Below are 26,669 nucleotides of genomic sequence, written 5' to 3'. Positions count from 1 at the left end.
ACGCTCTGAACATCGCTTGTCCCTTGAATGCCGTAGCACCTCTTACGCATTCCCGCCCATCCCTCAAAGTTCACCAGCCAGTGGGCGCCTCAGGAAAGAACGGGTTATGGAGAAAGAAAGAGTATACCTTCGAGGCTGCGCCAAACACCGCTGCTGCTCCTGCGTAAAGCACAAAAGCCTACTATCATTGTCCAGATGTCCGGCCAGCTTGGACCCATAGAGCTCGCTGCGAGTCAGGAGAAATTCTGGCCAGGTCCTCATGGAAGTGATGCCCTGCGCAGGCGTAAGGTACGACGGGAAGGACAACCGAGGCATCTGGCCCGTGCTGTTGCCGTGCGAGAACTTTTGCTGCCGAGAAAGATTGGGACTAGGTGCTGAGGAACTTTGACGCCTAGTATTTTTGGTAGTGTTCGTTTTGTCGAGTGAGAGAGGGAATATATTTGAAGAGTAGTGTGCCCAACATGGCAAAAGAATCGAACGAACGGTATCCAGCGCTTCGCTTAGGAAGATTGCATCAACTCGAAGCAGTACACCTGCATGCTTCGTTGAATAAGATCCCCCAAGTTTACGTGACGACTCCATTTTGTTCCAAAAAGCTCCATATCTTCATAATACCGTCCACCTGTGTTGTCGCATGGTATCAGAGGATGATCGTAATTACAAATTCTCACCGCTTTAGGCATCGAAATCGCCTGCCTTATCGCAATGGGGCAGATGATGAGTTGGTAAGCTTTGGTCTCCGAGCGCAAAGTCTAGCATCCACCTCCACCAACAAGGCCGACATTATCATTACCAAGCCCAAACCTTGAGCTGTTAAAGAAATTCATGGTTAGCCAGTGTCATTTTCTCAGAATGAGTGAACTTACGGTGGAGTCCCAAGATCCAGTACACAGGCTCATTCCATCGTTGCTCACACCCAGACAGCTCACTCGGTTTTCATGGCCGTTAAGATTGCCCACACGGTCACCCCGGAGCACATCCCAAACCTGGCAACAGGCATCAGTATTGTATGCTTCTTGAGCGAATTTTGACCACCAATAATAATCAAACTAACCTTGCATTCAAAATCGTCATAACCTGCGAATAGTAGACGCCCAGAGACTGAGAAGGCAACAGACGTGATGCCGCAAAGGATCTGGTCGCTGGCGTACGTGTTGACTTCTCGATCTGCGCGAATATCGAATAGACGGCAGGTAGCATCGTCGGAACCAGTACCAAAGGCCTGACCGTCAGGAAAGAATTGCACTGCATTGATATCTGACTCGTGGCCTGCGAATGTTTGTACGGCTTTTCCTGTGCGGATGTCCCAGAGCTTGGCGAAGGCATCGCATGCTCCAGATATGAAGACATGTTGATTTGTGGGGTTTATGCTGATGCTCATGACATCTCCTAGATGATCGGCAAATTCTGTGACTTTCGAGCCGGTCTCGACGTCCCACAGCATACATGTCATGTCGCCAGAAGAAGTAAGGATTCGACGGTCATTGATGAATCGGCAGCAGGAAAGGTAGCCAGAGTGGCCTGAGAGCTCGCGGGCAACACGAGTAGGTCCCTCCCGTGAAGAGAGGTTGTAGACTGAGCAGATATTATCCAGTCCGCCGCAAGCAACGTAGTTTCCGCTGGGAGCATATGCACATGTCATGACCCACGAGGATCGAAGGGGTATAGCATGAACTTTGTTTGTTGTGTAAGCATCCCAAATGATAAGTTTACCATCCTGTGAAGCAGAGACTAGATGTCTACGATCTGTAGACCAGTGCATAGCGTAGATTTTGGCCAAGTGACCTTTGAGGACCTTGCGAGCCTTCATGCCAATCCGCGGCAACGCATCGGTATTGCTTTGTGCTATTCCTCGCACTGTTCGGGTAATAGTCAGTCCATGCCGCCCATCATGCGAAAGAAGGATTTTAGGAGTTTAGGAGTTCAGGAGTTGAGTGGAGGTATAGAAATGCTGCGCTCGATGCAGGCAGGAGCTTTCGACGCACATGAGGTATCGGCGAGTTCTTCCTTCTTGCGCTTGATTTTGTCCTTCAGACTTTCCGCATCGCGTCGTGCAGCAGCGATTTTTGCCTGCATCTGCTCCCCAGACATTTCGGACATTGTTGAAAGCGACTATCCTGAGGAAGGAGACGTTTTCGCGATGTGAGGAGACAATGACCGTGATTGGTGGGATGGGAGTCGAGGGGACAGTAGGGGGTTTGAAAGGCCAACACCAGGTTTACGGCCCCGACGGATTGCGACCACAAGACAGGTAGGAAAAGCTGAGGCTAGAAGGAGAATTTCATATATGGATATGTCTTTGAAAAAGCGCCGGCAGTGTGACGATGTCTGTTGTCGCTGACAGCTGGTTGCGTGGCCGATGAGTTGGGGTAAGAAGTGGGTTTTGCGACTTGCGTCGTTTCCAGAAGGAAGGAGCAGGGCGGGAGTTCCAATTGGGTGTAGAACTAGCGCAGCTAGCCGAGGCTCTAAGACGAGGAACTGCCCACTGCCCACTGCCCACTGCCCAGCCTTTCTCCCACCTTTCTTCCGATTATGATGACGACGATGACAACGATTCTTACGACGAAAACCCACCTTGATATACGAGTCTACCAAGCAGAGGGGAAATCGAATTCATAAAAAGGAACATGTCATTGGCAGGCATATATTGGCGTAGGGAAATTCATTTACGAGTAGTTACTACGAGCTGTGCGAGGCGACTCGGTAGAAAGCCTGGCCTTCGATCACCATCCCACCAAGTGCCTTAGCCGCTTCTCCTGCATGACAATTTGACTGCTAAAATAGAAACTGGGAGGGAGACCAATGAAAATAAAAGGGCGGGGCCATGGGTCCGAGCCTCGATGATGGGATCTACTACTTACCGTCTTCCAGTTCCAGCTACTCGGGTTTCGCCTTTCTTTCGTCAACGGCTTCCAATCTTTGCTTCTTTCAAGACACCTTCCACAACCTCTGACGGCCAAAGGACTGAAAACTTTGACCCTTACTTATCTCCGCTTTAGGTGCTTCTGTTATGATTTCCAAACAGAGCTTCGTCTAAGTATGACCCTGCCTGGTCTTCGACCGATATTCAAGTGGAATAATATCGCTCACTTGCCAAAGCAACACGAGTCCCAACAAGGAAGACGACTTGCGGTCACAGGCTTGCGGAACGTCTGAGATGGAAAGTCATCTCTGGAAGGGCGAGGGTATGCAGTGTGAATGACCGTGTCCACACGTTCCGCAATTCGACCATGACGGATTGCCTTTCGGACTGAAGCCCATTCGGCCATTGGGGGTCGCTCAAGCAGCACGCAGTCCACACAGTGTCTCACTGGAGTCTAGCGCGTTCCGTCATAAAGCTCCGCGTCTTCGCAATAGGACTGGACATTGGTGAAAGCCACTATGACATGTTCAAATTTTGGAATGATGGGCTAAGTGCAAAGCGGATTTGCATCTGGCGCCGAGTGAAGAGTGAGAGGATGAAAGCGTGGATTGATACGGTGAAGCAGGGGGGCATGGATTGAAATCTTGGGGTGTGAAGGACTGCAGCATTTAGACGTGTTCCACTCTTTTCCACTTTTCTTGCTTCTCTTGAGAATGCGGTGGAACAGAACCGGCTCTCTTAGGGCGACATGGTATTCCCCCAGGTTTTTGGTGGTCTTCTCCCAGTCGCTAAGGAGCATCGCGTGCCTCAGCTGGTGGCGGTACAATAAGATGCAACTGTGTGGGCAGTGGTTGTCCATAGTCTGCAAAGCATATACCATAGACACGTATGCCCAAGACTAAGACGAAAGGCTTTTGAAAAGCTGTACATCTTGCGGCCAAGTGAATGGAAAGGAGACAAATGCCAGGTATCCGCAGATTAAAGCACTGGCAAAGAATAGAAATCACTGGTAGATACAGTAGTATCGCTAATGAGAGGAGACAATCGAGCTAGACATAAGATTGAGGATCTGTAAAGGGATTGTCTAGACATCAGGAGGTTGGATACAGCAGGGTAGATAATAATCCTCACCGAAAGTTCGAGAGGCACATGAGACAAAAAGAGGATGGGGCGTCTGCCTTCGAGAACGTCTGTCGATCGAGACGACTTCGATGCGAAGCGGAGCACTCTGAGAGCGCGCTAAAGCAAATCTCCTGCCGCAAACTCTCGACTACCATTCTCCATTATTAAATTCATCCCCCTTCTCCATCAACAACATCTTGCTTTGAAAAGCATTCAATCCTCTTTCGCCCCAGCTCTACGACCTATTTGCGTTGCATTCGTTGCTTTGCTCGCGAATCAGCGGAGCAGCGCGTGCACTCTGCCCGAGCGGTATTGCCTCTTTCTCTGCTTATTGATCAAGATTCTTTTAGTCGACATGGCAGCAGCAAGCTCCGTCTGAACTTCTGCACTTGATTGAGCCTCTACTTCAAGACTGCACGAAGCATCGCTCAACAACATACATAATTTGTAGCAAGTCGCCAACTCGTGCTCGTTTTCCCGCATTGCTCCCGACCCCCTCATTTCCGTCACTTCCATCCATTCTTCTTTATCCCAAGCGCCATACCAACCCAACGAATAGAACAGTCGGCGTGACCACCCTCTATACTCTGTCAAGATGAGGGAAGTCAACTTCAGTATCCCGAATGTCAATAAAGCGTCGGTAGGCATTACCACTGCCCTATACGACCGTCGAGCTCTCGACTGCACCTCAACTCTGCCATTGATCAACTCGCTCAACCATCTTGCATACCTCACGACATCTTCTGCGAGGATAAGAGACATCCTCACCATCGATGGCGGTGTGGAGAGGTTAGTATGCATTCTGAAGCAGGGCAGGAGCCAGGAAATGATGGAGATGTGGAAATGGAACCTAGCTTTTCAATGCGTTGTCAACATTGGTGTCCGTGGTTCAGAGAGTGTTCGAACGAGGGTTGTCGAAGCTGACATGGTACCTGTCATCGCAACGATACTTGACAACTATATCAAGGTCATTGACAAGTGTCGGGAAAAGGCCGAAAACGAAGCAAAAAGGCGGACACCGTTGCAGATCCCACAACCACGAAAGTGCCAGCAGAAATCCATAGCTTCTCCCACAGGCACTTTCGAACGGCAAACTTTCCAAGAACGGGTCAATGTGTTGCCTGACAACAGACCCTTTCGTCGTCATGAGCCTCCACCAGCAATAGAAATACCACAGCCTCTGTCTCCGCCCAATTTCGAGCAGCAACACCAACACCACCTGCACCAGGCTCCCGATGCTACGGCTATGGATCTGACTCCAACGCTGCCTCAATTTACGACGATTACGACCCCCGAACGGACTACATTTACGCGACATCACCACCATCATCACCACCATCACCACCATTACCACCATAGGAGCCAAGACGGTAGGCACCATGTTCATGGAGGGAGTACGAGCGGTAGCAGACACAATTCGATGCAGTCAATAGCCGCAGCTGTACCCCCAATGGAACCGGGTGAGGGATTCGGACTTCGCCCCGTGCGCGACGTTGACCGACTACCATCTATGTTACCTGCTCTACCTGCTCTCCAGACAGGCATCACTTCGCAGCCAGAATCTCCAACTACTCCAAATGCACCATCAATCCGTCCACCAATGCGTGGTACCAGGGACAGACGAAGACCATCTGTACGCCAACAGCAGTCCAACTCCGGCGACTCTGATGATGCCAATGGGGATGAAGCTGTTTCTGAAGCGTCTGGGACCAACGAGAACCTTGATGATCCCATGATAGACATTCAAGCAGCTGTGGATATCCAGGAAGCTGAAGATGAGGATCCAATGCTCGATGCTGTCACGACAACTTTAGGTCTCACAGCCCCAAATGCTGTATCGGAAGGTCAAGAAGCGCAAACTTTCAACATCACCCATCCGTCTGCCAATGATGGAAGCATCATAAACGCCAACGTAACTCCGACTAATAACAATATCGGCTTTCCACAAGCTCCACAGCCAATGGGGGTTGTGAACGTAGCAAACCAAGCTCTAGCACAGAACACCCATGCACGCTATCTTCTCGATCGATCTGCGCCTCCAGGCATTTTGGCCGCCACCCCCCGGGATGAGGACGTGTTGATGTCGCTACAGCTTCTTGCCTACGTATCAAAATACTGTAATCTCAGGACGTATTTTCAACAATCTCATCTTGTTCCTAAATTGAAGATTGGCAATAACCTCAATGCCTTGGATGAGAATAATTCAAGCGATTGCCAGGAAAGTGATAACTCTGACGAAGAGGAGTATCTGCTTTCAGACGACTTCAACATATTCCCGCTTGTTGAGAAATTCACTGTCCGCCATCACTCGCAAGATATGCAGCATTGGGCTGGCGTCGTGATGCGAAATTTGTGCCGCAAGGACGACGCTCGTGGTGGCATACGCCAATGTGCTTACTATGAGTGTGGGAGATGGGAGCAATGGACTAGGCAATTTGCCAAGTGCCGTCGCTGCCGCCGCACAAAATATTGCAGCAAAGAGTGCCAGAAAAATGCTTGGGTATGTACAAATCAAATTCTTCGTCTCCGAGTTGGTGTAGAATCTCGAGCCACAAGACACATAAGGGGAGGGGGGGCCAATTCCTGCTTAACCCCCACAACACTGTCTCATTACTCAGGTTCCTGCTCCGAAGAGAACATGCTGACTCTGAATTCCCGAAGGTTTATCATCGACATTGGTGCCAAGTGGCGGCGCAGTGACCCAGACCTCACTCCTATCGATCTCCTTGCATTCGATTGCGTTCGACCTCCTTCTTGAAGTTAGCGGCATCCAGTATTGCAAGCGGTATTTCTTGGGCCCCTGGGCGTTAGGTGCGGTTGATCAGGTCATCCACGAGTCTCTCTTTTACGGCACTATCTTCTCATCAGCGACACGCTATACCAAGCATCATGAATCGACTTCGATATCCCCAACAATCTCACGACCCATGTTACCCGGCAAACTTGTCACGAACTTTTTGTGCTCCTCACTAGCGATCAACGACCTGTTGACGGTCTTACGGAAAAGACACGGCGTTTGGACCATTTATTCTTAGCCTTTGCATGTCTACCTTTGTCGGTTGATTATACCCTCCCGCATAATACATACCCTACGCTCCGGGATGCATGACCGCTACGAAGTGTGGAAGTCTGCAGAGGGCGTCAATTGTTTAATAGCGGCCCCAAAGGTCTCTTTCATGTCCGAATTCTGTATTTACTATAGTATGGGCCCTCATCCTATGCAGCACGCCATAGTTGAGAAAAAATTCTTTCAAACCAGTGGCTCTTTTTCAAGATATTCAGATAGGATATGCTGTAATGAGACCTGTTCACAGGAGTACGCAATAAGTCCGAGTCTCAAACTTCTGTCAAAAACCCAAAGACTGGAAATCTGAGTGTGTTCATCTAGACATTCGAGTATTCTATTCGCTAGTCACGCTCTGGCGACTGCAATTTTCCCCACCCGTACGTCTCCGCGAGCCTTTTTTTCAGATAGCCCTCTGCGGTCACCGTCTTCACGCCTTGCTGCCTCTTTTCCGTTTCTCTGTCACGTATCATGTCACTCGGGACAGCTTCTATCTCGATATGGTCCGAAGGATGGCAAAAGTATGCTATACTATACCTATCTTCACTCTCCCCTTCTGGGAAGACAACTCGGTGCACGGTACTCTTAAGCAGTCCATTCGTCCAGAAATGCATCAAATCCCCAATATTAACGAGGATCGGTGGATAGGAGTCATCTTCTGTGCCAGATGGTTGTATAGGTACGGGAGACCAGAACGAACTTCGGGTAAGGATCTCGAGGCCTGGCTGGGAGGCGCGCTGGAAAAGAAGGGTGAGGGAACCTATGCCTTTAGTGAAGTCATTCTTCTCTTTGAATCGTCTGAAACACTGGCGCTTACCATAATCGCTGTGAGCTCCGGCTCGGATGTCGACGGTAGTGTCCAAAGATTTATCCATTTCGACTGCGGGATACTGCAGAAATCGCGCACCTTGGTATCAGCTCTCACCTGTTGCACATAGGGACGCACACACATGAAGCAACCGAAGTACGCTGCCGGAAGAGCCCTGAGATGGATCATGTCGAGACGAGAACCAATCCTTGCCACCATGGTTGGGATCGATCTGGGTCTAGTCAGGCAGGGGCAAATCAAGGAGCCGCACACAGTTTCATACTCTGAGACCAAGAGCAAAGAGGCGCAGGAGCTTAATGCAGAGCTCATGACAAAGTACTCCGAAATGATATAGCTCGGCTTCATGTGAAGCAAGAGATGGCGGTAAAGGCTGTTGTGCTTTGCCATCGGTAAATTCGCCAAAGTTCATTGCTCTAGTCAACAATGGTCAGTGGTTACGGCACTGAACCCCGGGATTTGGAAGAGAACTCTTTGAAGTCTCCACGCTGTAGGGATTAGCGATGTCTTGTACGGTTGAAAAACCCAAGTACCTTCTCTTGATGGTTTCGAAGTCAGCCTTACTCTTTCGAGAGGAATCCTAAGTCGCGAGACATGTCTTAGGAGCAGAGAACTCTTTAGATATGTCTGATGACTTATTGGACAGCGTCAACGGGGAAGAATCGCCTCGGAAAGTATAACGTACGGGTCTTTGGGTCCAATGTTTCTGAGTGCATTGACGACCAACCGATATTCTGGCAGTATGTGAGAGACGAGCTCAGTTATAGGGAAGCTCAATAGCGGAAGGGGTTTACATTGTCTTGGATAGCACATTCCTGTTTCTCTTCTATGGTTGATGAGAAGAATCTTTGTGACTATCCACATCATTAGGATTGTCTGTACATCTAGTAATTGCTTCGGTCTGACCAATGCAAAGGCATTATCAAGAGTCTGCTTCGTGAAACCTATTCCTTCACCCCTGACAAACACAAAGCCATATCGAGCAACCGCATCTACTAGCTGGCCCGCTGTGTCCGCTGCACTGGCTTCGGATATGTCAATGACTGGGATCTGTAGGCTTGAACCATTGCTCCGTCTGGCATCCATGTTTCCCTGAGCCAACTCAGGGCAATGGTCTGAGAGAAATAGAGTGTTCGTCTGGGTATCGTCTACCCTAAGTGATGTCGCATATCCAAATCCGACAGCTGTACGGGAAACGGTTTTTCCTGTCCTGTACCTTACTATAGGCTCTATAAGTATCGTAGGGCTTAGCGCCGGGTCCGAATTCAATTCCGCGCGCGAGGCCCAGAGATATTCCGAGACCTCTAGCAGCTTGTCTCTACTCTACGAACACACCGTGTCCTTGAAGCAGGTGAAGGGCGCTTGGTGGAGGCCGTCCATCTAAATTTTTACACATTCCTTTTGTCTTCTTTCCTTATCTTGACGATGGGTGGTAAGCAAAGCTCTTACACACAAGACAGAATTTGCCGTTAAAGCTAACCTTTCTTTAGTCGTAGCTTTTGATGTCTGGGCGGCAGAGAAAGGTATCGCCAAGTCCTTCGATCTGAAATTCCTTCAAGATCGTGTCATAGGCATCGATGCTGCCTACTACATACAAAGTCTGAACAAAGATCCCCTATTGTCCGCGCTGGGAGGGCCTCCCCTGGCTTTCGAGTCGACCGTAATCAACGCCGTGAAGCATTTGCAAGATGCTGGACTGAAAATACACTTTGTTTTCAACGGCTTGGAATCTGGCGTTGGAAGTGATCCAGTTGCAAGCTCCGCAAGAGCTGCCCACTTGGCCAGTGAGGCTTTCACTCTCTATGAAACCGAACAAGGCAAACAGGCCAGAGACGTGTTTAAGGCTTCAGGTATGCTCTGATCAATTCTTCCACGTTGGAAATAGTATTTAGCTGTTAATCAGGTCACTGTTATCCCTCGGCGCTGTCCAAAATCTTGAAAAAGACGCTTCATGAGCAAGGCGTACCTTTCACCGTCGCACCTTATAGCGCACTAGCTCAGGTACGCTTGGTTGGTCTATGCGTACAAGCAATACTGACCATCTGTAGCTTGTATACTACGATAATCACCCAAGTCAATTCATCGATGCCGTGTACGGCCCATCGGAGCTCTTTTGCTTCGGCATTGACAAGCTCATCACTAAATTCGAGATCACCGATGATAGCCAGCACGTGGCCGAGAAGAACAAACCGGAGTCTCCTGTCCTTGAGCTTGCAAGATTTCAATGGATCGATCGACGAGACTGTCTTGCAGCGCTCGGTAATATTTCTGTGAATGTTTTCTCCGATTCTCTCATGTTGGCTGGTTCCGGCCTTCTCCCCGAATTCCCACCTTTAGAAAACGAAACTGTCTACCGCAAACCATTCAGTATGCGCAACGTTGTCGACATGCTCACATCGTGTGGAGGTAGTGTTGCGCGCTTGTGTGCACAGTATTCTACCGATCCTGCTGTAAAAGGGGTCTACTTGGACCAGTACAAGAGGGCCTTGACAAGAATCAGACACCACATCATAATGACCGATGAAGGAGATGTTGAGATCTTAGGCAAGGACCACGCTCCCGATGATGCTCATGAGTGCATTAGCCTACGTCTACCCGAAGAACTCTACATGTATCTCTCTCGTGGTATGCTTCGTCCAAGGGTCCTCAACTGGTTGACCTCTGGCAAGATCTCTATCATACAGCCTCTTTCAGGCGGTGATGGTCGACCTTATCAAGATCTTGTGAAGTTTCAGCTGGACCCATTGAGGAGGCAGGCACTATCGCTTTTGACTGAGCCAATACATCGGTATTATCATTCGAGAGATATTACGACAAGCCTTTTGTTTGACCCTACCTACGAGGGGAGGTTCAACATGAGGGATGTATCCTCTCCTCGGGACTTGCTGTCGAAGTGGAACGTCAAGAACAATCTCATAGCAGGGGTACATGAATTTTCACCTGCAGTGATCTTCCAAGCTAAATATTACTCTAGTATTCCACAGAAGACTTGCCAGCAGGTACTCTCTCATTTGCGATCCTGAGCTTGGAGAATCCCGAGTTTGCTGCGAAGACAGTCACGCAAAAGCCAAAGGCTGGACAAGAGGTGAGAATCGTATTATTGAAGTTTGAACGAGGCGCTGATTGTGCCAAGCCCTTGAAGCACCGCGATGAGATACTCGCAAACGCAGTTTGGCGCTTGCTTCAGCTACGAGGTTACCTGAACGAGCAGCACCAGCTTACAGAGTGGGGCAAAGTATTGGAAGCTGTTTGGTCGGCGTCAGGCACGAGGAGAGACGAGGAAGAGGCTGCGCTAATTGCAGTAGAGCTGATGCGTTTTGAGCTCATTAATCCGGACACCATGTTTTTAGGTTATGGTGGTGCACCGGGGAATGGATCAAGTCGGTGCCGATGCTTGAAGTGGACAGGCTGACTATTGCTAATGATTACACCAGATATTGACAAGCGCAATGCCATGCTGGTGTCCCGCGTTGCTTGTCTCGGCAAGATTCGCCATTCGGCCAAGGGCTATAGTGGTCCCTTGAGTCGACACATGCTCGCTTACCACTCTATCGTGTCGAATGTGCACACAAGCCTGCGTGATTTGCTAGAGATGATCGTTGCGGCCATGTTCTTGGAGGGACTCGTTGATAGAGACCGCAACGACTGGGCGGATATCTCTCTCGGGTACGTCTACTGACCTGAGGCATTTATTGTGACATCATTTCCTAATGCTCGTACAGCTTGCCATTCTACCAAGAGCAGTCATGCGCTCTCGGGGTCTTGACAATGCATTTTCTGGATGACTTGTGCAACTACTCAGACCCTACATCGGGGAGTACTCGGGCCGAAGTGAAAAAGAAAGGACAAGAGTGGATTATGCACGGCGATTTCAGCGGCAGCTTAGACGATGCTTTCCGTATTTGGGATGCAGTGAGTGAACGAGTCAAGTAGGTATGGATCATGAGTGACGCTTATTTTGTCTCTAGGTTTACCAAGGAGTCAAGGTAGCTGGTAACAAGTTGAAAGATACCGACATCTGGGATGAAGTCGATACCTGGCTATCTCAGAGGAAATGAGGGAGGTGAGATAAGCTTGGCATGTGTGTGCATGTGCTTCTTACGCAAAGGCCAAAGCATGCAAATGGTAATCCATCACTTGTCACTTTGCCGGTATGTGTGCGTCCGATCAACGGGACGCTGAATTGACAGCTTGAAAGACTTCGCTGACAGTGATGGTAAGTATACATGTAGATACAATGGTATGTCAGGCAAAGGTTGACGTTGTGTGAGAGCAGCCCTACTGGCTTCGATCTGGTCATGGTCAAACTCACGCTTGTATTGGATGGTAAATCGAAGAACTCATCACATGTTGCTGTGGCTTAAGACGATGCGCAATATATCCGGCCTTGTAGTGTTCACTCGTATGTGAGAACAGTCGTCTCCGTATGCGTCGATTGATTGGCAAAGTACTGAAATCTGATCGGTGGCAAATTTCAGTGGTGCGGTTCTGCCGCGCCACTAAAGGTTTCCGCTACTGTGTCCTTACCGGTGGTGCCGGTACTTTACTTTATTACTAAAGATACTACTTTTCGTGATCAACCAGGTTTTACGTATACCTCTCCTCTCTCTCGATCAACACGCAGTCGAAGAATCATTTTAACCACCACGCCTAAACAGCATTTATTCATACAACTGCCATCATGGTTAGACTGACCTACCTCCTCCTATCCGCTTTTGCTCTCCTGGGCGCCAATGCAGCCTCCTCTGTCCTCGACCTCGTCCCAGACAATTTCGATGACATCGTTCTAAAATCAGGCAAACCAGCACTGGTCGAGTTCTTCGCCCCTTGGTGCGGTCACTGCAAGAAGCTAGCCCCCATATACGAAGAATTGGCTACCAATTTTGAGTTTGCCAAAGACAAGGTGTCAATTGCAAAGGTAGACGCCGATGCAGAGAAGGACCTCGGAAGGAAATTTGGTGTACAGGGTTTTCCCACACTGAAGTGGTTCGACGGCAAGAGTGATACGCCTACAGACTACCAGGGTGGCCGGGACTTGGAGAGTCTTTCCAGCTTTATCTCCGAGAAGACGGGCCTCAAGATCAAGACAAAGAAAGCAGCTCCAAGCGCCGTAGAGATGCTTACGGACAGATCTTTCAAGGCTGAAATTGGAGGGGATAAGGATGTCTTGGTGGCCTTCACTGCACCATGGTGTGGACGTATGTTGAAGTCATTCTCTGGATTATGTTTAGCCCGACGTTGCTGACCTTGTCGCAGACTGCAAGAGCTTAGCGCCAGTTTGGGAACAAGTAGCAACCGACTACGCTTCGGAGCCCGATGTCTTGATCGCCAAGGTCGATGCTGAAGCCGAAAACTCGAAAGCTACAGCTCAAGATCAAGGCGTCAAGTCATACCCTACTATCAAATACTTCCCCAAGGGTTCTACCACCCCTGAGCCATACGAAGGCGGTCGAACCGAGCAGGATATTCTTTCATTCATGAACGAGAAGGCCGGCGTTCACCGCACGATTGGCGGCAAGCTGGATGAAATTGCTGGCACGATCCCAAGTCTGGACACCATCGTGAGCAGGCTTACTGGTGGCGAAAGTATTGCCAGTCTCTCGGAACAGATCACAGCTTCTGCAAAGGCATCGAAGGATAAGTATGCGGAATACTACGTCAAGGTCTCGGAGAAGCTCGGCAAGAACGCTGGATATGCGGAGAAAGAGCTGGCCAGGTTGCAAGGTCTGATCAAGAAGGGGGGTTTGGCGCCGGAGAAAATCGATGATTTGACTTCTCGGTCGAACATCTTGAGACGATTCAAAGGCCAGGAACCGGTTGCCAAAGAAGAGTTGTAAAGATTTAGACACTGTACGATAGAGAATGAAAAGCAGTCTGGGGCACACCTCAACAATGTCCTTCGAGGAAGCCTTTTTTCCATTATGAGGCCTACTCCAGGGCTCTTCCTGTTGTACTGCTTTTGTAATCCGCGCAGGCGGCAGTCCCACCAATTTTTAGTGGAATGTAAATAGTTTCAAAAACACGCTGCAAAGGCCGACGAAAGATATCGCCATTCGCCCCGGGTATACGCAAAATATGGTTGTAGATGCGTGTATATTGTAAGAAATTGCACGCATATACCCTTTCAACTTTCCCCGCTCTCTGAGTTGTTCCCCGCTTTGATGGCTGCTTCCATATCGTCGAGCCGTTGTGACATCTCGTCCACTATGAACGATTAGTCGATATTCGAGTCAAAAGGGCGGTAGCTCTCCGTACTTTTCGCAAATAATTCGGCTGAGACTTTTGAAAATTTGGGACCAAGGTTATTGAGGAGGTTGTCGACGGCCTTAACAAGGTCGTTCTCGTCTCCTGTGCTCAACGCAGTCTGTAATATTGCCAGTGGGTCAGAAGCCGGTGAAATGAAGGGCAAGAAGACCATACACTTGGACGAGGGTTCGGATCTCGATTGGCTGAAGACATTTGACGGCGGTACGGAGGTATTTTGCCTAGGATCCAGCACGAAATGAATCCAACTTATACAGGCTTGTTGCCCACATAAGGGTAATAAGTAGAAGGGAGGAATCGCGTCCGTATATCCAAGATTCTCCATATAAGAATGTTGTGTTGCAATATCAACCAACGGGTGGATGGACTGATTTTGCAAAGAGCTTTGTTGCACAACCACACAATTTTCGGACTCCACTTACACCGTGCCATGGCGAAGAAGGGCAAACTACTGACAGCGCTCGACGCTCACAAGGGCCGCGATTACAACTTACAAAAGCAAAAGAAACAGCAAAAGCAAGCTGCCAAAAAGAAACGCACGAAAGATCCGGGATCAAATTCGGAGGAAAAGGAAAAGGAAAAGGAAAATGCCGAGGCGCAGGCCAATGGCATACCATATACGCCTGGAGCCGAGAGCGACGGCTGGGAAAGTGATGAGAGTGAAGCAGCAGAAGCTATAGCTGTATGTCGAGCTTCTACGGCTTTAGATATCTACTTGATACTGACTAGACCATAGATTGACACCTCAAGGGTCATCGAAGACGAAAGTGACAGCGATAGCAGCTTAGGCGGCGAAGAAGCGGAGGAACCAGACCTCGAAGAAGCAGAAGACGAAGACGACATTCCCCTCTCAGACATTGAATCCCTCGCTCCAGAAGAAAAAGCCGATATCCTCCCCCACCAACGCCTCACAATCAACAACACGACCGCTCTGACAAAGTCTTTGAAGGACATCGCTTTGCCTTCCAGCCTCCATTTCTCCGCCCATCAATCAATCACGACCTCCGAGCCTGTAGCAATCTTAGATGTCAACGACGATCTAACCCGGGAACTGGCCTTCTACAAGCAATGCCTTGACGCAGCCAACGAAGCTCGAACAATGCTGAAGAATGAGGGAGTCCCTTTCTCGCGGCCCACCGACTACTTTGCGGAAATGGTGAAAAGCGACGAGCACATGGGGAAGATCAAGTATAAGATGGTGGACGAGGCAGCTAACAAGAAGGCGGCCGCAGATGCAAGGAAGCAGAGGGATCTGAAGAAATTTGGGAAGCAGGTACAGGTTGCCAAGTTGCAGGAGAGGGATAAGGCGAAGAGGGAGACGTTGGACAGGATCAATTTGCTCAAGCGAAGTATGGTATCCGGCGTCGGGAGCCGTATGGTACAGTTGGGCTGATGATTCGTCTACAGAACGGAAGAACACAGATACGGGCGCCGCAAATGAAGAAGATCTCTTCGATGTAGCACTCGAGGATGCTGCTAAAGAAGAGCGGTCATCGAGATCTGCCAAAGGTGGAGATGGTCGAGGGCGAACGCAGAATAAAAGGCAGAAGAAAGATGATAAGCACGGCTTTGGTGGCAAGAAGCGGTTTTCGAAAAGTACAGACGCTGCTTCGACTGCAGACCTGCGCGGCTTTTCAGCGAAGAAGATGAAGGGAAAGAAAGGGCCGCAAAGGCTGGGAAAGAGCCGGAGAGCTAAACTGTGACGGGAAGGGGCCGATCAAAAGCACAGGAAATGATTGTCATCATATCCATATTTCCGGTATCGGCTGAGGAGTTTCGCAAGATACCCAATGAAATCGCAAGGTCCCCAATGAAATACTGAGACACAGATCGCGTTCTCTGAAATGATTTTTCATAGGAGGGGCTGACATATCTCATCGTCACACACGGCGTCCACGTCGTAGCGTTAGCTTGAGATGACCTTTCATCCGTCGTACATCCTCCGCGTTCAAATCACTGTGGGTATCATCCAAAAGACTCCGAGATCTACACACAGTCTCTTCTCTTCCTAGTATCTCCGCCTAATTGGAGGCTGCCACTTGCGCTGAAGGGTGTCCGGAGCAAGCTCAGTCCCAGGGTCAGGGGCAAATGCTTGCAATCGGCGTACAAGGTTGCTTCGCGATATTAGTACCTTAGCTCAATGTCTGTAGGAGCTTCGACACTTACTTGACGGGCAAGTACGGCCGACTCTCATTGAGAGCCAAGTCGATCTTCTCTTGAGCTTGAGTAGCGTGCGTCTTGAAATGTTCCATAATCCTCGCCTTGCCGGCCGGTTTCGAGGCTTCATGTACTCGATGGAAACAACCTTCGAGGGTGCAAGTCCATAAATCTCCAGGACCTTGAGGCTCCATGGACGGCAGGTCATACTCGACTACCCTCAACTCCAGGTACTTTCGTGGAAGATATTTCAGGCCGTGAGCATCTTCCGGAGAGCTTTCTCTTGGAGGGTTCGTTAAGAGCTCCAAGTCTTCGGCCGTATGTATCGTTGTGATGGGAGATCCTTCGAAGAATTGTGAGTCCTCGTCATTTTGCTCCTCTCCGTGAGGACCTTCACTCAGGTCGGCCACCGCGAAAAGACTCTTTCGACGACCTGCAGCTTTTCGCGCAGTCTTGCCTCCGCTTGGTTGCAAAATTGACTTGTGCTTGCGGGTGAGAACATTGCGAACGCCGTCTTCGTCCGAAGAGGCTGAATCTAGGACTTGTTTTGAGGGAGGTGTTCCGGGCAATTGACTTTCCACTTGGGCTGCTGCCCTGCCTTTACGCGTCTTCTTATCTTTAGGTTCTTCTGTGTGTGGCGATTGTGACTTTCTCTTCTTTGAATTGTCTCTATTTTCTAACGAGGCGGCTTTTAAAGCATTGTTGGTTCCAAAGACCCTCGCTTCAATTTTACTATACTCGTCCTGTAGCGAAGTCAGATGGTGAACCATTTATGTACGTTTCTGACCTACAGAGAACTTCGACTCATAATAATTCAGCATCGGCGTTTGGGCCCAGTCCAATCCCTCTTGACATTCAAGCATCGAGGTGATCAGAAATCCCCGATGCTCGTGGAAAGCTTCTCGAACGTCGTCCGCGTCAGAAAGGCGCAATGATTTTCCCGACGCGAGGTACTGTATACTTTTAGCAATTGCGCATGGGAGAGACGGGTATTGGCAAAGGTTCAGTACTTCTTTGAACAACGCTCTAGTGTACTTGTCCAATTCTTTTGCATTAAGCTTTGGACGCTTCCTGATCGCTCTCCTCAACTTGTCTGCGAGCATGTAGAACATGGATGCCGCCTCGTTCATCAAAGAATATGTCTCCTTGTATGAGGATGCTGGACTTTGAATCTCAAACCAGCCTGCCTTTCCTGCCGCCCAGAAACCGTAGGATCCATCTTCATATTCGGCGAACGCGTACGTTGTGACGTTCTTGAGCTCAATAGCTTTCTCGTGGTATCGCCTGTCTCGTACTAATTGACGCGTTCAGTCGTTCTCCTTTAGATTCATGACCGGTTTCATCATACCAAGTGGAAGTAAGTCACTGTCGATCTTGTCGAGTTTCCCCGATACTGTGACTGGATGGCCTTTGTGTGCTGACAATAAACTCGCCTGCTCTCCGGTCTTGGAAGAGGTGACATTGATCTTCTTGAAATTAAAAGTTGGCCACTCATCTGAATTGCGGAGAGAGGGGTCTTTCGGCTTGAGTACGTCCTCCTCTAGGATGGCCATAGGTTTTAGAGCACGTTTTGGGTCTGGTGACGGTGGTGACGGAGCGCATAAGTCAATGATTATGAGTTCCTCAAACGCGGAAGACGCGTGCCCTGGGGTGGCTATATCAAAGCGGCAGCTTGTCTTTGAACGTCAATCTCGCTTATGATAGGTATCCGTGATCGACAATCAATGATCGCTTAAGCAAAGTAATTGATGCAGCTGCCCCTGCACGCCCTGTTTGACGGTGAAGTCGTGAAGTAAGGTACTTTAGTGAAGGACTGGCATTATACTCGAGTCCATTTCATTCTATATTGCTGCGCTTTCTTGACATTCTATTTTGTACTAATTATTCAATTGTGTGTATCGTATATCATTTCACCTATTTATTTCATCAAAAGTCAACACCAGATGTGGGAACTTGGTCATTTTCCCCAATCCTAATTGCAGTCTCTCGAGCGACTTGGATGCCCGTTCCGACCTCGCTCGTCAAGAATATCATGTCCAAACCAAAGGGTAAGGTGGTCGAAGGTGTCTTTGGTAAGACGTTCCATCTTTGACTTTCGCTTCTCTTATCTCTTCCTTCTTACTCATCCATTGACCGTTTAGCAATAAACAAGCCCGCTGCCATCTCCTCCGCCCAGACAATCCGCAACCTGCAGCATCGTTTTAACCCTTCCGCCCTCTTTGCCCCTTGGCTTGCTGCTGAGCGCTCCAATCGCGAAATCGAGGTACGTACATTCCCGCGTAATTCCTTCCTGTCTGGTATAAAATTTGGGATCACATGCCATCTTTCAGGAGTAGAAAGCCCCTTTACTCACTCCCCACAACTGTCTTGTTGTTTAGGTGAAACCCTATGTTCCGGCACCGAAAGGAAATCTTTACTCTCTGAAGTGACGCTGACTCTGAAATCGGCGTAGGAGCGCACTCACCGCAATCGCCGGAAGGATAAACGAGTTCAAGTCAAGATTGGCCATGGCGGCACTCTCGACCCTATGGCCACCGGCGTGCTCATCATGGGTGTAGGTCAGGGTACGAAGCGGCTACAAGGATTCCTCGAATGTACCAAGACTTATGAGGCTACGATACTCTTTGGGGCGGCTACAGACACATACGATACCCTAGGTAAGGTTCTTCGGAGGGCAGAGTATGGCCACGTAAGCAGAGAAAATGTGGAGAAGGCGTTGGGCAAGTTCAGGGGAAAGATCATGCAGAGACCGCCCATTTATTCGGCGTTGAGAGTGCAAGGGAAGAGACTCTATGAGTATGCCAGAGAAGGCAAAGAGGTTCCGAAAGAAATCGAAGGGCGGCCGGTAGAAGTGAAGGAACTCGAGATCGTGAACTGGATGGAGGGAGGCAGCCACAACCACGGTCTTCCCAAAGAAGACGCGGAGGATGAGGCAAAGGATCTTGCCGAGAAGGTATTGCATCTCGAAGAGGCTGTTGCGACGTCTGAAAACGCTAGTGAAGTTCAGTTCATGAACGGAACTGCAGGCACAGGGACCAAGAGGAAGCGTTCACTGGATGACGGTGATAGCGTGGTACCCAATAAAAACCCGGAGCTAGGACCTGAAGGGGAGTCTCAATGGCTCATGTCAGGAGGCCTCCAAAACCCTGACCATAGCACAAAGCAGATCGATACTCATGCACAACAGAGCTCGCCACCACCAATAGAAGGCCCACCAGCAGTCAAATTGCGCATGACAGTGACATCGGGGTTTTACGTTCGTTCACTCAGTCATGACCTCGGTGAATTGGTGGGCTCACTAGCTTGCATGTGCGAACTAGTGCGTACCAGGCAGGGCGACTTCGAGCTAGGCAAGAACGTGCTAGAATATGAAGACTTGGAGAAGGGAGAAGACGTGTGGGGACCAAAGGTAGAGCAGCTGCTTTCGGATTGGGAGAGTAGCAATGAAGATATGAATGGTGGGGCAGACAGAAGCGACGGGGGAAGAAGGAGACGAAGAAGAAATAGTAGTAGTGATGCATAACAACTTGGAGTACCCAGAGCATTTGAAAATCAATGGCCTGCTTATATGAATGGATGTTCGACGGGCATGCCTAGCGCCTGGAAATCTAAGATTAATGATACCCAAAATCTAGCGTAAGCTGCTCATCTCTTGCCAAGATTACCCGTCGCTATGCCATGTTGCGCGTGTACCAGGCGTTTGCTCATAAATCGTATCAAAAGACTCAATTCACTGCATTTGCGGCCTCACTCTACCCCACGTTCTCTGTAGAAGTGAACTTGGCTTTCCAAGCGAGTCTTCTTCCTCTGGCTTTCCCATTTCTTCATTTTGAGTGCTTTCGTGATTAACGAAGACGAAGGATAAGAGGACGATACAGGCCCCAATCCAGTAAGATACGCTTGATGTCTGTGAGTATTCGATCATCTGTCCAATCAAAGACAGTGGTATGGTCAGACTGAGGCCAACTGTGACTACCAAAGGTGACGTGAGCAACATTGAATATGCCCAACAGAGGTCCGAAACTAGAGAAGTCGCTGAGTTGATCTGATCTATTGTCTCAGCCATTTCCTAAACAGTGCTAGGGGTCACTTACCAATACGATAGCCAGGATACGCCTTGTAGGTGGCAATTCAAATGTCTCGATGCCGGTAAAATGAAGGATGAAGAAGCCCGGTAACAGTGTGATGAAGTTGAACAATCCAACGAAGCCGAAAAACAATGGCATGTCCACTCTTGACTCGTCCCCTATCCTTTTCTTCATGAGAGTAGTGTAGATCCCATACATGACAGCGCTAGTGAAAGCAAGGACGTCACCAATGGCGATTTCTTTGTGGGACTTGTGGGGGAAAGATCCCCGGTTCTTGTCTTGGTTACCAGTTATGTCGATGCTAGAGATCAATATGATGCCGGCCAGAGAAGCGAGTACGCCAACAAGTTTCTTTATGGTGAACTTCTCTACGCTGAGCAGTGCACCAAAAATCAGAGTCCAGACACCTATTGCAACGTGAGCATGTGCACAAGGATTGCGAGCGAGAGAGAGAGAGGCGCTATCTTACTGCTCGTTGATGTCAATATGGTTGAGCTAGCGACGGTAGTATATTCGAGACATGCTGCCACGAAGTAATTGGCCTGATTTTTCTGTTAGGAACAACCAGGATTGATTTGAATGTTATACACGTACTAGGAACTACGAAAGATCAGCCGTGTTTCGTTTCGATTGAGATGAATCCTACCCATAATATGCAAAATTCAAAGCTCAATTTCAGAGTTTCTCGAACGTTCAGACGCCTTTCTGAAGGACTTCCTTCCACTCCGGAGCTCTTCGATGGCTCTTCGATCAGTAACCGGCTACGCGGTGACCGGCTTGCTTCTTGAATGCCTCCGTCATCGTCAGGCTTGATAAAGGCTTGCTCCTCCTCTTCAACGATAGGCAAATAGTGGGTGGACCGATCATGTCCACGAATAGCGCCCTTTATAGATCCGCCGGTTGCCCACAGCCTCTTTGCAGCAACCAGTAGCAGCAAGAGAGAGAAGAAGGATGAATTGACATAAGTGACAAAGTATGGTTTGGAGTAGCTATCATCTGCAAAAATTGTCTGCAGGTGAAGTTGTAAGTGTATGCTACCAGCTATTCGATTTCGACGAAACCTACACTTGCTAGAAAATTTGACGCTGTCCATAAAACTACAGTGGCCAGGAGCAGGATGATCCCAATTGTATGCCGCCAAACGCCACGAAGTGGTTTCTGGTGCGGCGGAGGTGTTTTGTGAGACGACATTCGAGACCTCTGTGACCATGAGGAATCCGTAGATCTTCTACCTGCCTGCGAGTCTTCCGAGCGCGAATTTGGTACAGGCAAGACAAAATCGTCTGCTGGGACCGGAGCGAGAGGTTGACTCATAGCTACTACCGGCTTCTCCAAGATGATTGTTGCCTGCTGCGGGTATGCATCGGGGTCCTTAAGCCTTCCACCTGATTTCCACGGCTTTTGTCTGGTCCCTGGTCATGGGAAAAACAAAGACCGTAACGTCACAAGCTCGACTGTCACTTGCGGTCCCAGTAAGGTACCTCTGGATTGGGTCAGGTTCCTTTCGAAGGGAGAACCTGGAGCCAGTACCTAATTCCCGAAGATCCTAGACGCCGTGTAGTTATTGTATATGGATGAGTCAAAGGAGACAATAAAGTAATGTTGTGACTATTGGAAGCATTCAGGGAAGATCGGGGTGGAAGCCTGGGAGCTTGAGGGATTAGCGTGTGCAGAAAAGTCCGCATGTTTTGGCGCGCTGAAAGAAATCCCACCTCTGTCTTCAATCTCGTGATTGCTACTTAGACCTTTGAACAATATCAGTTGAAATCAATACCTATCATCCAGATTGTTTGCTTCACACAAAACTCAGTCTAACACATCTCTGCAATTTAGATGACGTGAATCGATGGTCTTTAAATCATCTTGACATCTCTTTGAGACTGGAATGTCAAAAGCTCAATATATAGACGTCTATAAGAACGTTCGCAACTCATTATCAATCCTAGGATCTCGAACTTTACTTGATCTCATGAGCCTTGAACAAAGCTGGTATGCAATCTTATATAACTCTTTACAATACTTCAGGCGGCGTGCAACAGGTGACCGAGAGGTTTGGGAGTTTTCAGTGCCAAGATTTGCAGACCTTTCTGCATATGCTAAGATCGGCGAAACTCACGGGCCGAATTTTTGCGAATCTACTGAATGGCTGTGCAACTCTTCTTGTCAGCACCACCTTTCTCTATTCACACTCTATCATTTAGACTTGTTGGCTTTTTGCATTCGCTACCAAAATAACACTCATTTTCAGTCAATGCATTATTGATACCCAAAGTATAGCTTGGCGACCATGGGCTTCTTTGACAGCATTCAGAAGCCCGGCTTCACGGCGGCCAAGGGCAAAAATGTTCACATCAAGCAGGAAATTGTGAAGACGGCTTTGAACCCCAAAAAGACATTCGTTCCATTTCCACAGCATCTCAAAAAACGCTCTTTACCAGATAAAAAGGCTACGGTGTTGGATAACCAGACTGCCAAACTATCTCCCAGGTCTCGAGCCCAAAATCCCCGGAAACGCCCAGCTTCGACCCCGCAGCGTCTTGAATCTGATAGTGACGATGACGTATCTGATCATGATCTTGGGGATGCAAGAAAACGAGCACGGAGAACTAGTGACGTGGAGCCCGATCTAAAACGGCGGATCCGTAGCAGAAAGGCCTTCTCGGAGGAGGATGGTGGGGTGTTTCCCATGGTCCATGCAGTAGATGTTGCTTCTCTGAGCAAGCCCACGAAATACAAAGCCGCCTTCCCGAATAACCCGCAGGCTATCGAGATTCATTTGCAGTACCCGTCTGCTTCTCAGAGCGAGAAGTATGCCTTTCATCGACGTGCCCAAAAGAGGATATAGCTAATCATCGCAGATACGAGTTGGTTGTGCCAATCCTTAATGATGATTTCAAGGCTTTGGAAGACATTAGAGAAGTCATGGAGACCATCATCAGCAACTACCTTCCAAGCGCTGAAGCAGCGAAAATGCAAAATGACAGCACGGGACTGATTAGGCGACTCAAGCGAGCCACGGAGAGGCGTGCCGGGAACGAATACACGGGCTTTGTGCAGGAATGGAATGACACCTTGGTTGATCTCAGGAAAAACGGGACTATTTCTAAGACCATCGACGACTGGAAGGTTGTCGACCTAAAATTGCTCGAGCGAATCCTGACACAAACCTACTCACGAACAGTTTCACCTAGGGTACACACGTTACGCCACTACCAGAACGGGACGGATAATGTGTACGGCGAGCTACTTCCCAAATTCATCTCCCTAATTCTCAAACAGGACGTCAAGATGATGTCCGATCAGATCTTTGTTGATCTCGGGTCCGGAGTCGGGAATTGCGTACTTCAAGCCGCTCTGGAGGTTGGATGCGAGAGCTGGGGCTGTGAGATGATGGACAATGCTTGTGATCTTGCCGAGCTTCAGGAGAAGGAATTCAACGCTCGGTGCCGGCTGTGGGGTCTTTCCGCGGGTGACATTCATCTTGAACGAGGCGATTTTCTCAAGAATCCTGCGATCCTGAAGATTCTCCAGAAAGCAGATGTAGTCCTTGTCAACAACCAGGCATTCACTCCGAACCTCAACGAAGACTTGACAAATCTGTTCCTAGACCTTAAAGAGGGAGCCAAGATCGTGTCACTCAAATCCTTCGTTCCCCATGGGCATAAGATCACTTCCAAAAATTTGTCGGCTGCATGCAATAGACTCGAAGTCGTCCAGAAGACTTATTTCTCGGCCTGCGTGAGCTGGACTGAAACTGCAGGCACTTACTATGTTTCGACAAAGGACAGCTCTAAGGTCCAGGCCTTTGCTGAAAAGAACATGTGAGCGACTTTCCAGGATGGGGCACGGAAAGCCTATCACAAGCACAAACAGAGAGTATGGTCAGTATTATCTAAGGTCTAGTAGCGAAGCTTTTGATACTGCATAAACTTGGAGTTTAGCGGCTCGAGAGATACCCAGGAGCATTCGAAGAGCATTGGATGGCGGCATCTTCTCCGAAGGCACGATTCAGGTTTTTCATAGACGCGTGCATTGGTCAGGAAAATTTGGATTCATCGTTCATAGCATCAGCTTCCTGTCCCATTCGTGCCATCCACCGATCGACCAACTCCTTATTCTCATGTCGCAACTTCTGAGAATGCTCTTCGGCCATGTTCAGCTGGAGCGTTAACGATACGGTCTCGTCATGCACGTCCTGCTGATCAATCAGACACGTCTTTCAACAAGAACAGAGCGCATTGACTCAAACCTCTAGCAACTTCGCCTTCCCCCTGAGTTCCTCATCTCTGTCCCTCATCCCCGTAGTCAACATCGCTTTCTCCTTCGAAAGCTCGCCAATACGTTTGCTGTCCAATGACGATTGTATTCTCAGCTTCTGCAACTCTTCTGTGACGCTCTGGAGCTTGGCCTCCATCAAACCCCTGCTACGCTGAGCCTCACTCAAGTCCTGGCGCACTTTGGTGATTGTATCTCCAGTGGTGGGACTACCGAGTACCGCTTTCTCTCGGCTTATCTTGTGGTCTTTGGGATTGGGTGACGATCTTGGCTCTTCTTGTAACCTAGTAACTTCTGCTGACCGAGCGGCTTGGAGGGTAGCTGTTCGATCAGCCAATTTGGCGTCTGATGCACTTTGTCAATTTCCGACATGGACTTCTGAACGAAAAAACAAACAGCTATTATATACAGCTTCATTTGCCTTCTCCTTCTTGTCCCTCTCATGCAGCGCACTCAGGTAGTCATCCCGCCAGGATGGCATATTCAGATGTACATGATGTTTTGAGAGTTGATCTGTTGCATGTTGGTAGACTTCTGTCTCCGTGATGGATTCTGAACGCTCGATACAAGTTTCCTATTTGCTTTGAAGCTCCATTGTGCTGATACATTAGATGACCGATCGAACGTAAAAATGGCTGTGGGCGCACATGATGCGATTTCGATAGGGCTGAAGGATGATCGACGGTTTGGCTACCGTGACATGGCCGAGCAGGCGCAGCTCTTTGGCGTCAACTTCTCCGGAAACAGCCCAAATCGTCACCCTTCGGCTTTACTGAGGAACACGAGTACACCGCACTTAACGACTGCTGTTGATAAGCTCCGTCTCAGCCAGTTGTGAGAACTTTTAGACAATAAAAGCAAAGCCCAGCTCTACTTTTGCTCAGCAGGAGGAGGCTTCAGCAAGAACTTCTAGCTTGGCGGGCGTGTTTAACCGTTGTTTTCATTCATCTTATCGTCTGAGAGTATTCGATCAACATGGCCTCGAGGAAGAAAGTCCTGCTTAAGGTACCTCTACCGCTCAGTACAAAGGTAATGGTCAATCACTAACATCCAGCCATAACTAGGTGATTATCCTTGGCGATAGTGGAGTTGGGAAGACTAGTTTGATGAACCAATTTGTATGTACAGCAGGACGCATGGCCTTCCTGCGCAGCTTTGGCGGCTAAGATTCATCTTCAAATCAGGTCAACAAGAAATTCAGCGCAAGCTACAAGGCAACAATTGGGGCGGACTTCCTGACGAAAGAGGTCTTGGTGGACGATCGATTAGTCACAATGCAGGTGTGGGCACAAGCTGCTTGACGCTGTATCAAGGGCTAATTGTTGTCTAGCTTTGGGATACCGCTGGTCAAGAGCGGTTCCAGTCGCTAGGCGTGGCATTCTACAGAGGGGCCGATTGCTGCGTCCTGGTGTACGACGTCAACAACTCAAAGAGTTTCGATACTCTGGACAGTTGGAGAGACGAATTTCTGATCCAGGCCAGCCCTCGAGATCCCGAGAACTTCCCTTTTGTTGGTCAACCTCGAGCAGTCCTGCGTTTTGCTGCCTAACAAGACACAGGTTGTCCTTGGAAATAAAATTGATGTAGAAGAAAATAAGCGAATGATATCTTCGAAACGAGCCATGACGTTCTGCCAGTCGAAAGGCGGAATTCCATACTTTGAGACCAGTGCTAAAGAGGCTGTCAACGTTGAGCAGGCATTCGAAGGCATGGTGCACCCAAACTTTTCGTTTATGTCTATATCTTCGTGCTGACATAGGTACTTTCAGTAATCGCCAGGAACGCCTTGGCACAAGAAGAATCGGAGGAGTTCAGTGGTGACTTCTCGGATCCTATCGACATCCACTTGGACAGGGAGAGCGATGGTTGTGCGTGCTAGTCGCGCTTAGTCTCATGTGTCCTGGTTTCTGATCGAAATGATATGCGCTCGCCATGCATTTTCCATGAAGAGCATGGGCGGCAGAAGGTGCAGGTCTTTCACGCAGCAGGGATAAAGTATCTCTAATTGTG

General features: G+C 49.0%; 13 protein-coding genes across 13 annotated transcripts; 7 read left to right on the top strand and 6 right to left on the bottom strand.

Moving 5' to 3' along the window:
* Positions 1-789: 789 nt before the first annotated feature.
* Positions 790-2,100, bottom strand: HO133_001227 (uncharacterized protein; the record flags this gene model as incomplete). The annotated part of the gene is made up of 4 exons (XM_037292157.1): positions 790-810; positions 867-986; positions 1,055-1,857; positions 1,986-2,100. 4 exons carry the CDS (start codon positions 2,098-2,100, stop codon positions 790-792), a joined length of 1,059 nt encoding a protein of 352 aa, XP_037151576.1.
* A 2,480-nt stretch (positions 2,101-4,580) lies between these two features.
* HO133_001226 (uncharacterized protein) lies at positions 4,581-6,743 on the top strand (the record flags this gene model as incomplete). Its single annotated transcript, XM_037292156.1, has 3 exons — positions 4,581-6,390; positions 6,461-6,485; positions 6,647-6,743. The coding sequence occupies 3 exons, from the start codon at positions 4,581-4,583 to the stop codon at positions 6,741-6,743; spliced, it is 1,932 nt and encodes a 643-aa protein (XP_037151575.1).
* A 650-nt stretch (positions 6,744-7,393) lies between these two features.
* Positions 7,394-8,961, bottom strand: HO133_001225 (uncharacterized protein; the record flags this gene model as incomplete). The annotated part of the gene is made up of 8 exons (XM_037292155.1): positions 7,394-7,809; positions 7,867-7,939; positions 8,000-8,089; positions 8,141-8,291; positions 8,347-8,356; positions 8,561-8,609; positions 8,670-8,729; positions 8,782-8,961. 8 exons carry the CDS (start codon positions 8,959-8,961, stop codon positions 7,394-7,396), a joined length of 1,029 nt encoding a protein of 342 aa, XP_037151574.1.
* A 339-nt stretch (positions 8,962-9,300) lies between these two features.
* Positions 9,301-11,933, top strand: HO133_001224 (uncharacterized protein; the record flags this gene model as incomplete). Its single annotated transcript, XM_037292154.1, has 9 exons — positions 9,301-9,307; positions 9,366-9,725; positions 9,779-9,876; positions 9,924-10,799; positions 10,850-10,960; positions 11,009-11,255; positions 11,310-11,541; positions 11,598-11,787; positions 11,844-11,933. 9 exons carry the CDS (start codon positions 9,301-9,303, stop codon positions 11,931-11,933), a joined length of 2,211 nt encoding a protein of 736 aa, XP_037151573.1.
* Positions 11,934-12,556: 623 nt separating this feature from the next.
* HO133_001223 (uncharacterized protein) lies at positions 12,557-13,712 on the top strand (the record flags this gene model as incomplete). Its single annotated transcript, XM_037292153.1, has 2 exons — positions 12,557-13,073; positions 13,132-13,712. 2 exons carry the CDS (start codon positions 12,557-12,559, stop codon positions 13,710-13,712), a joined length of 1,098 nt encoding a protein of 365 aa, XP_037151572.1.
* A 287-nt stretch (positions 13,713-13,999) lies between these two features.
* Positions 14,000-14,334, bottom strand: HO133_001222 (uncharacterized protein; the record flags this gene model as incomplete). The annotated part of the gene is made up of 3 exons (XM_037292152.1): positions 14,000-14,079; positions 14,131-14,239; positions 14,296-14,334. The coding sequence occupies 3 exons, from the start codon at positions 14,332-14,334 to the stop codon at positions 14,000-14,002; spliced, it is 228 nt and encodes a 75-aa protein (XP_037151571.1).
* Positions 14,335-14,569: 235 nt separating this feature from the next.
* HO133_001221 (uncharacterized protein) lies at positions 14,570-15,842 on the top strand (the record flags this gene model as incomplete). Its single annotated transcript, XM_037292151.1, has 3 exons — positions 14,570-14,821; positions 14,876-15,488; positions 15,547-15,842. The coding sequence occupies 3 exons, from the start codon at positions 14,570-14,572 to the stop codon at positions 15,840-15,842; spliced, it is 1,161 nt and encodes a 386-aa protein (XP_037151570.1).
* A 305-nt stretch (positions 15,843-16,147) lies between these two features.
* On the bottom strand, positions 16,148-17,849 carry HO133_001220 (uncharacterized protein; the record flags this gene model as incomplete). Its single annotated transcript, XM_037292150.1, has 5 exons — positions 16,148-16,253; positions 16,306-17,039; positions 17,088-17,249; positions 17,307-17,590; positions 17,645-17,849. 5 exons carry the CDS (start codon positions 17,847-17,849, stop codon positions 16,148-16,150), a joined length of 1,491 nt encoding a protein of 496 aa, XP_037151569.1.
* A 446-nt stretch (positions 17,850-18,295) lies between these two features.
* Positions 18,296-19,819, top strand: HO133_001219 (uncharacterized protein; the record flags this gene model as incomplete). The annotated part of the gene is made up of 3 exons (XM_037292149.1): positions 18,296-18,368; positions 18,438-18,559; positions 18,749-19,819. 3 exons carry the CDS (start codon positions 18,296-18,298, stop codon positions 19,817-19,819), a joined length of 1,266 nt encoding a protein of 421 aa, XP_037151568.1.
* Positions 19,820-20,026: 207 nt separating this feature from the next.
* Positions 20,027-21,698, bottom strand: HO133_001218 (uncharacterized protein; the record flags this gene model as incomplete). The annotated part of the gene is made up of 6 exons (XM_037292148.1): positions 20,027-20,341; positions 20,391-20,791; positions 20,854-20,926; positions 20,979-20,984; positions 21,031-21,393; positions 21,450-21,698. The coding sequence occupies 6 exons, from the start codon at positions 21,696-21,698 to the stop codon at positions 20,027-20,029; spliced, it is 1,407 nt and encodes a 468-aa protein (XP_037151567.1).
* A 973-nt stretch (positions 21,699-22,671) lies between these two features.
* HO133_001217 (uncharacterized protein) lies at positions 22,672-24,209 on the top strand (the record flags this gene model as incomplete). Its single annotated transcript, XM_037292147.1, has 2 exons — positions 22,672-23,192; positions 23,243-24,209. 2 exons carry the CDS (start codon positions 22,672-22,674, stop codon positions 24,207-24,209), a joined length of 1,488 nt encoding a protein of 495 aa, XP_037151566.1.
* Positions 24,210-24,420: 211 nt separating this feature from the next.
* HO133_001216 (uncharacterized protein) lies at positions 24,421-25,140 on the bottom strand (the record flags this gene model as incomplete). The annotated part of the gene is made up of 3 exons (XM_037292146.1): positions 24,421-24,579; positions 24,634-25,004; positions 25,056-25,140. 3 exons carry the CDS (start codon positions 25,138-25,140, stop codon positions 24,421-24,423), a joined length of 615 nt encoding a protein of 204 aa, XP_037151565.1.
* A 494-nt stretch (positions 25,141-25,634) lies between these two features.
* HO133_001215 (uncharacterized protein) lies at positions 25,635-26,538 on the top strand (the record flags this gene model as incomplete). Its single annotated transcript, XM_037292145.1, has 6 exons — positions 25,635-25,664; positions 25,724-25,777; positions 25,844-25,939; positions 25,990-26,169; positions 26,219-26,366; positions 26,429-26,538. The coding sequence occupies 6 exons, from the start codon at positions 25,635-25,637 to the stop codon at positions 26,536-26,538; spliced, it is 618 nt and encodes a 205-aa protein (XP_037151564.1).
* Positions 26,539-26,669: the final 131 nt, after the last annotated feature.

The sequence above is a fragment of the Letharia lupina genome, assembly GCF_014066315.1.
Source record: "Letharia lupina isolate WasteWater1 chromosome Unknown contig_12, whole genome shotgun sequence".
Classification (NCBI taxonomy): Eukaryota; Fungi; Ascomycota; class Lecanoromycetes; order Lecanorales; family Parmeliaceae; genus Letharia; species Letharia lupina.
Note: the sequence above shows the minus strand (reverse complement) of the source record. Positions and strands in the feature narration are given on the sequence as shown.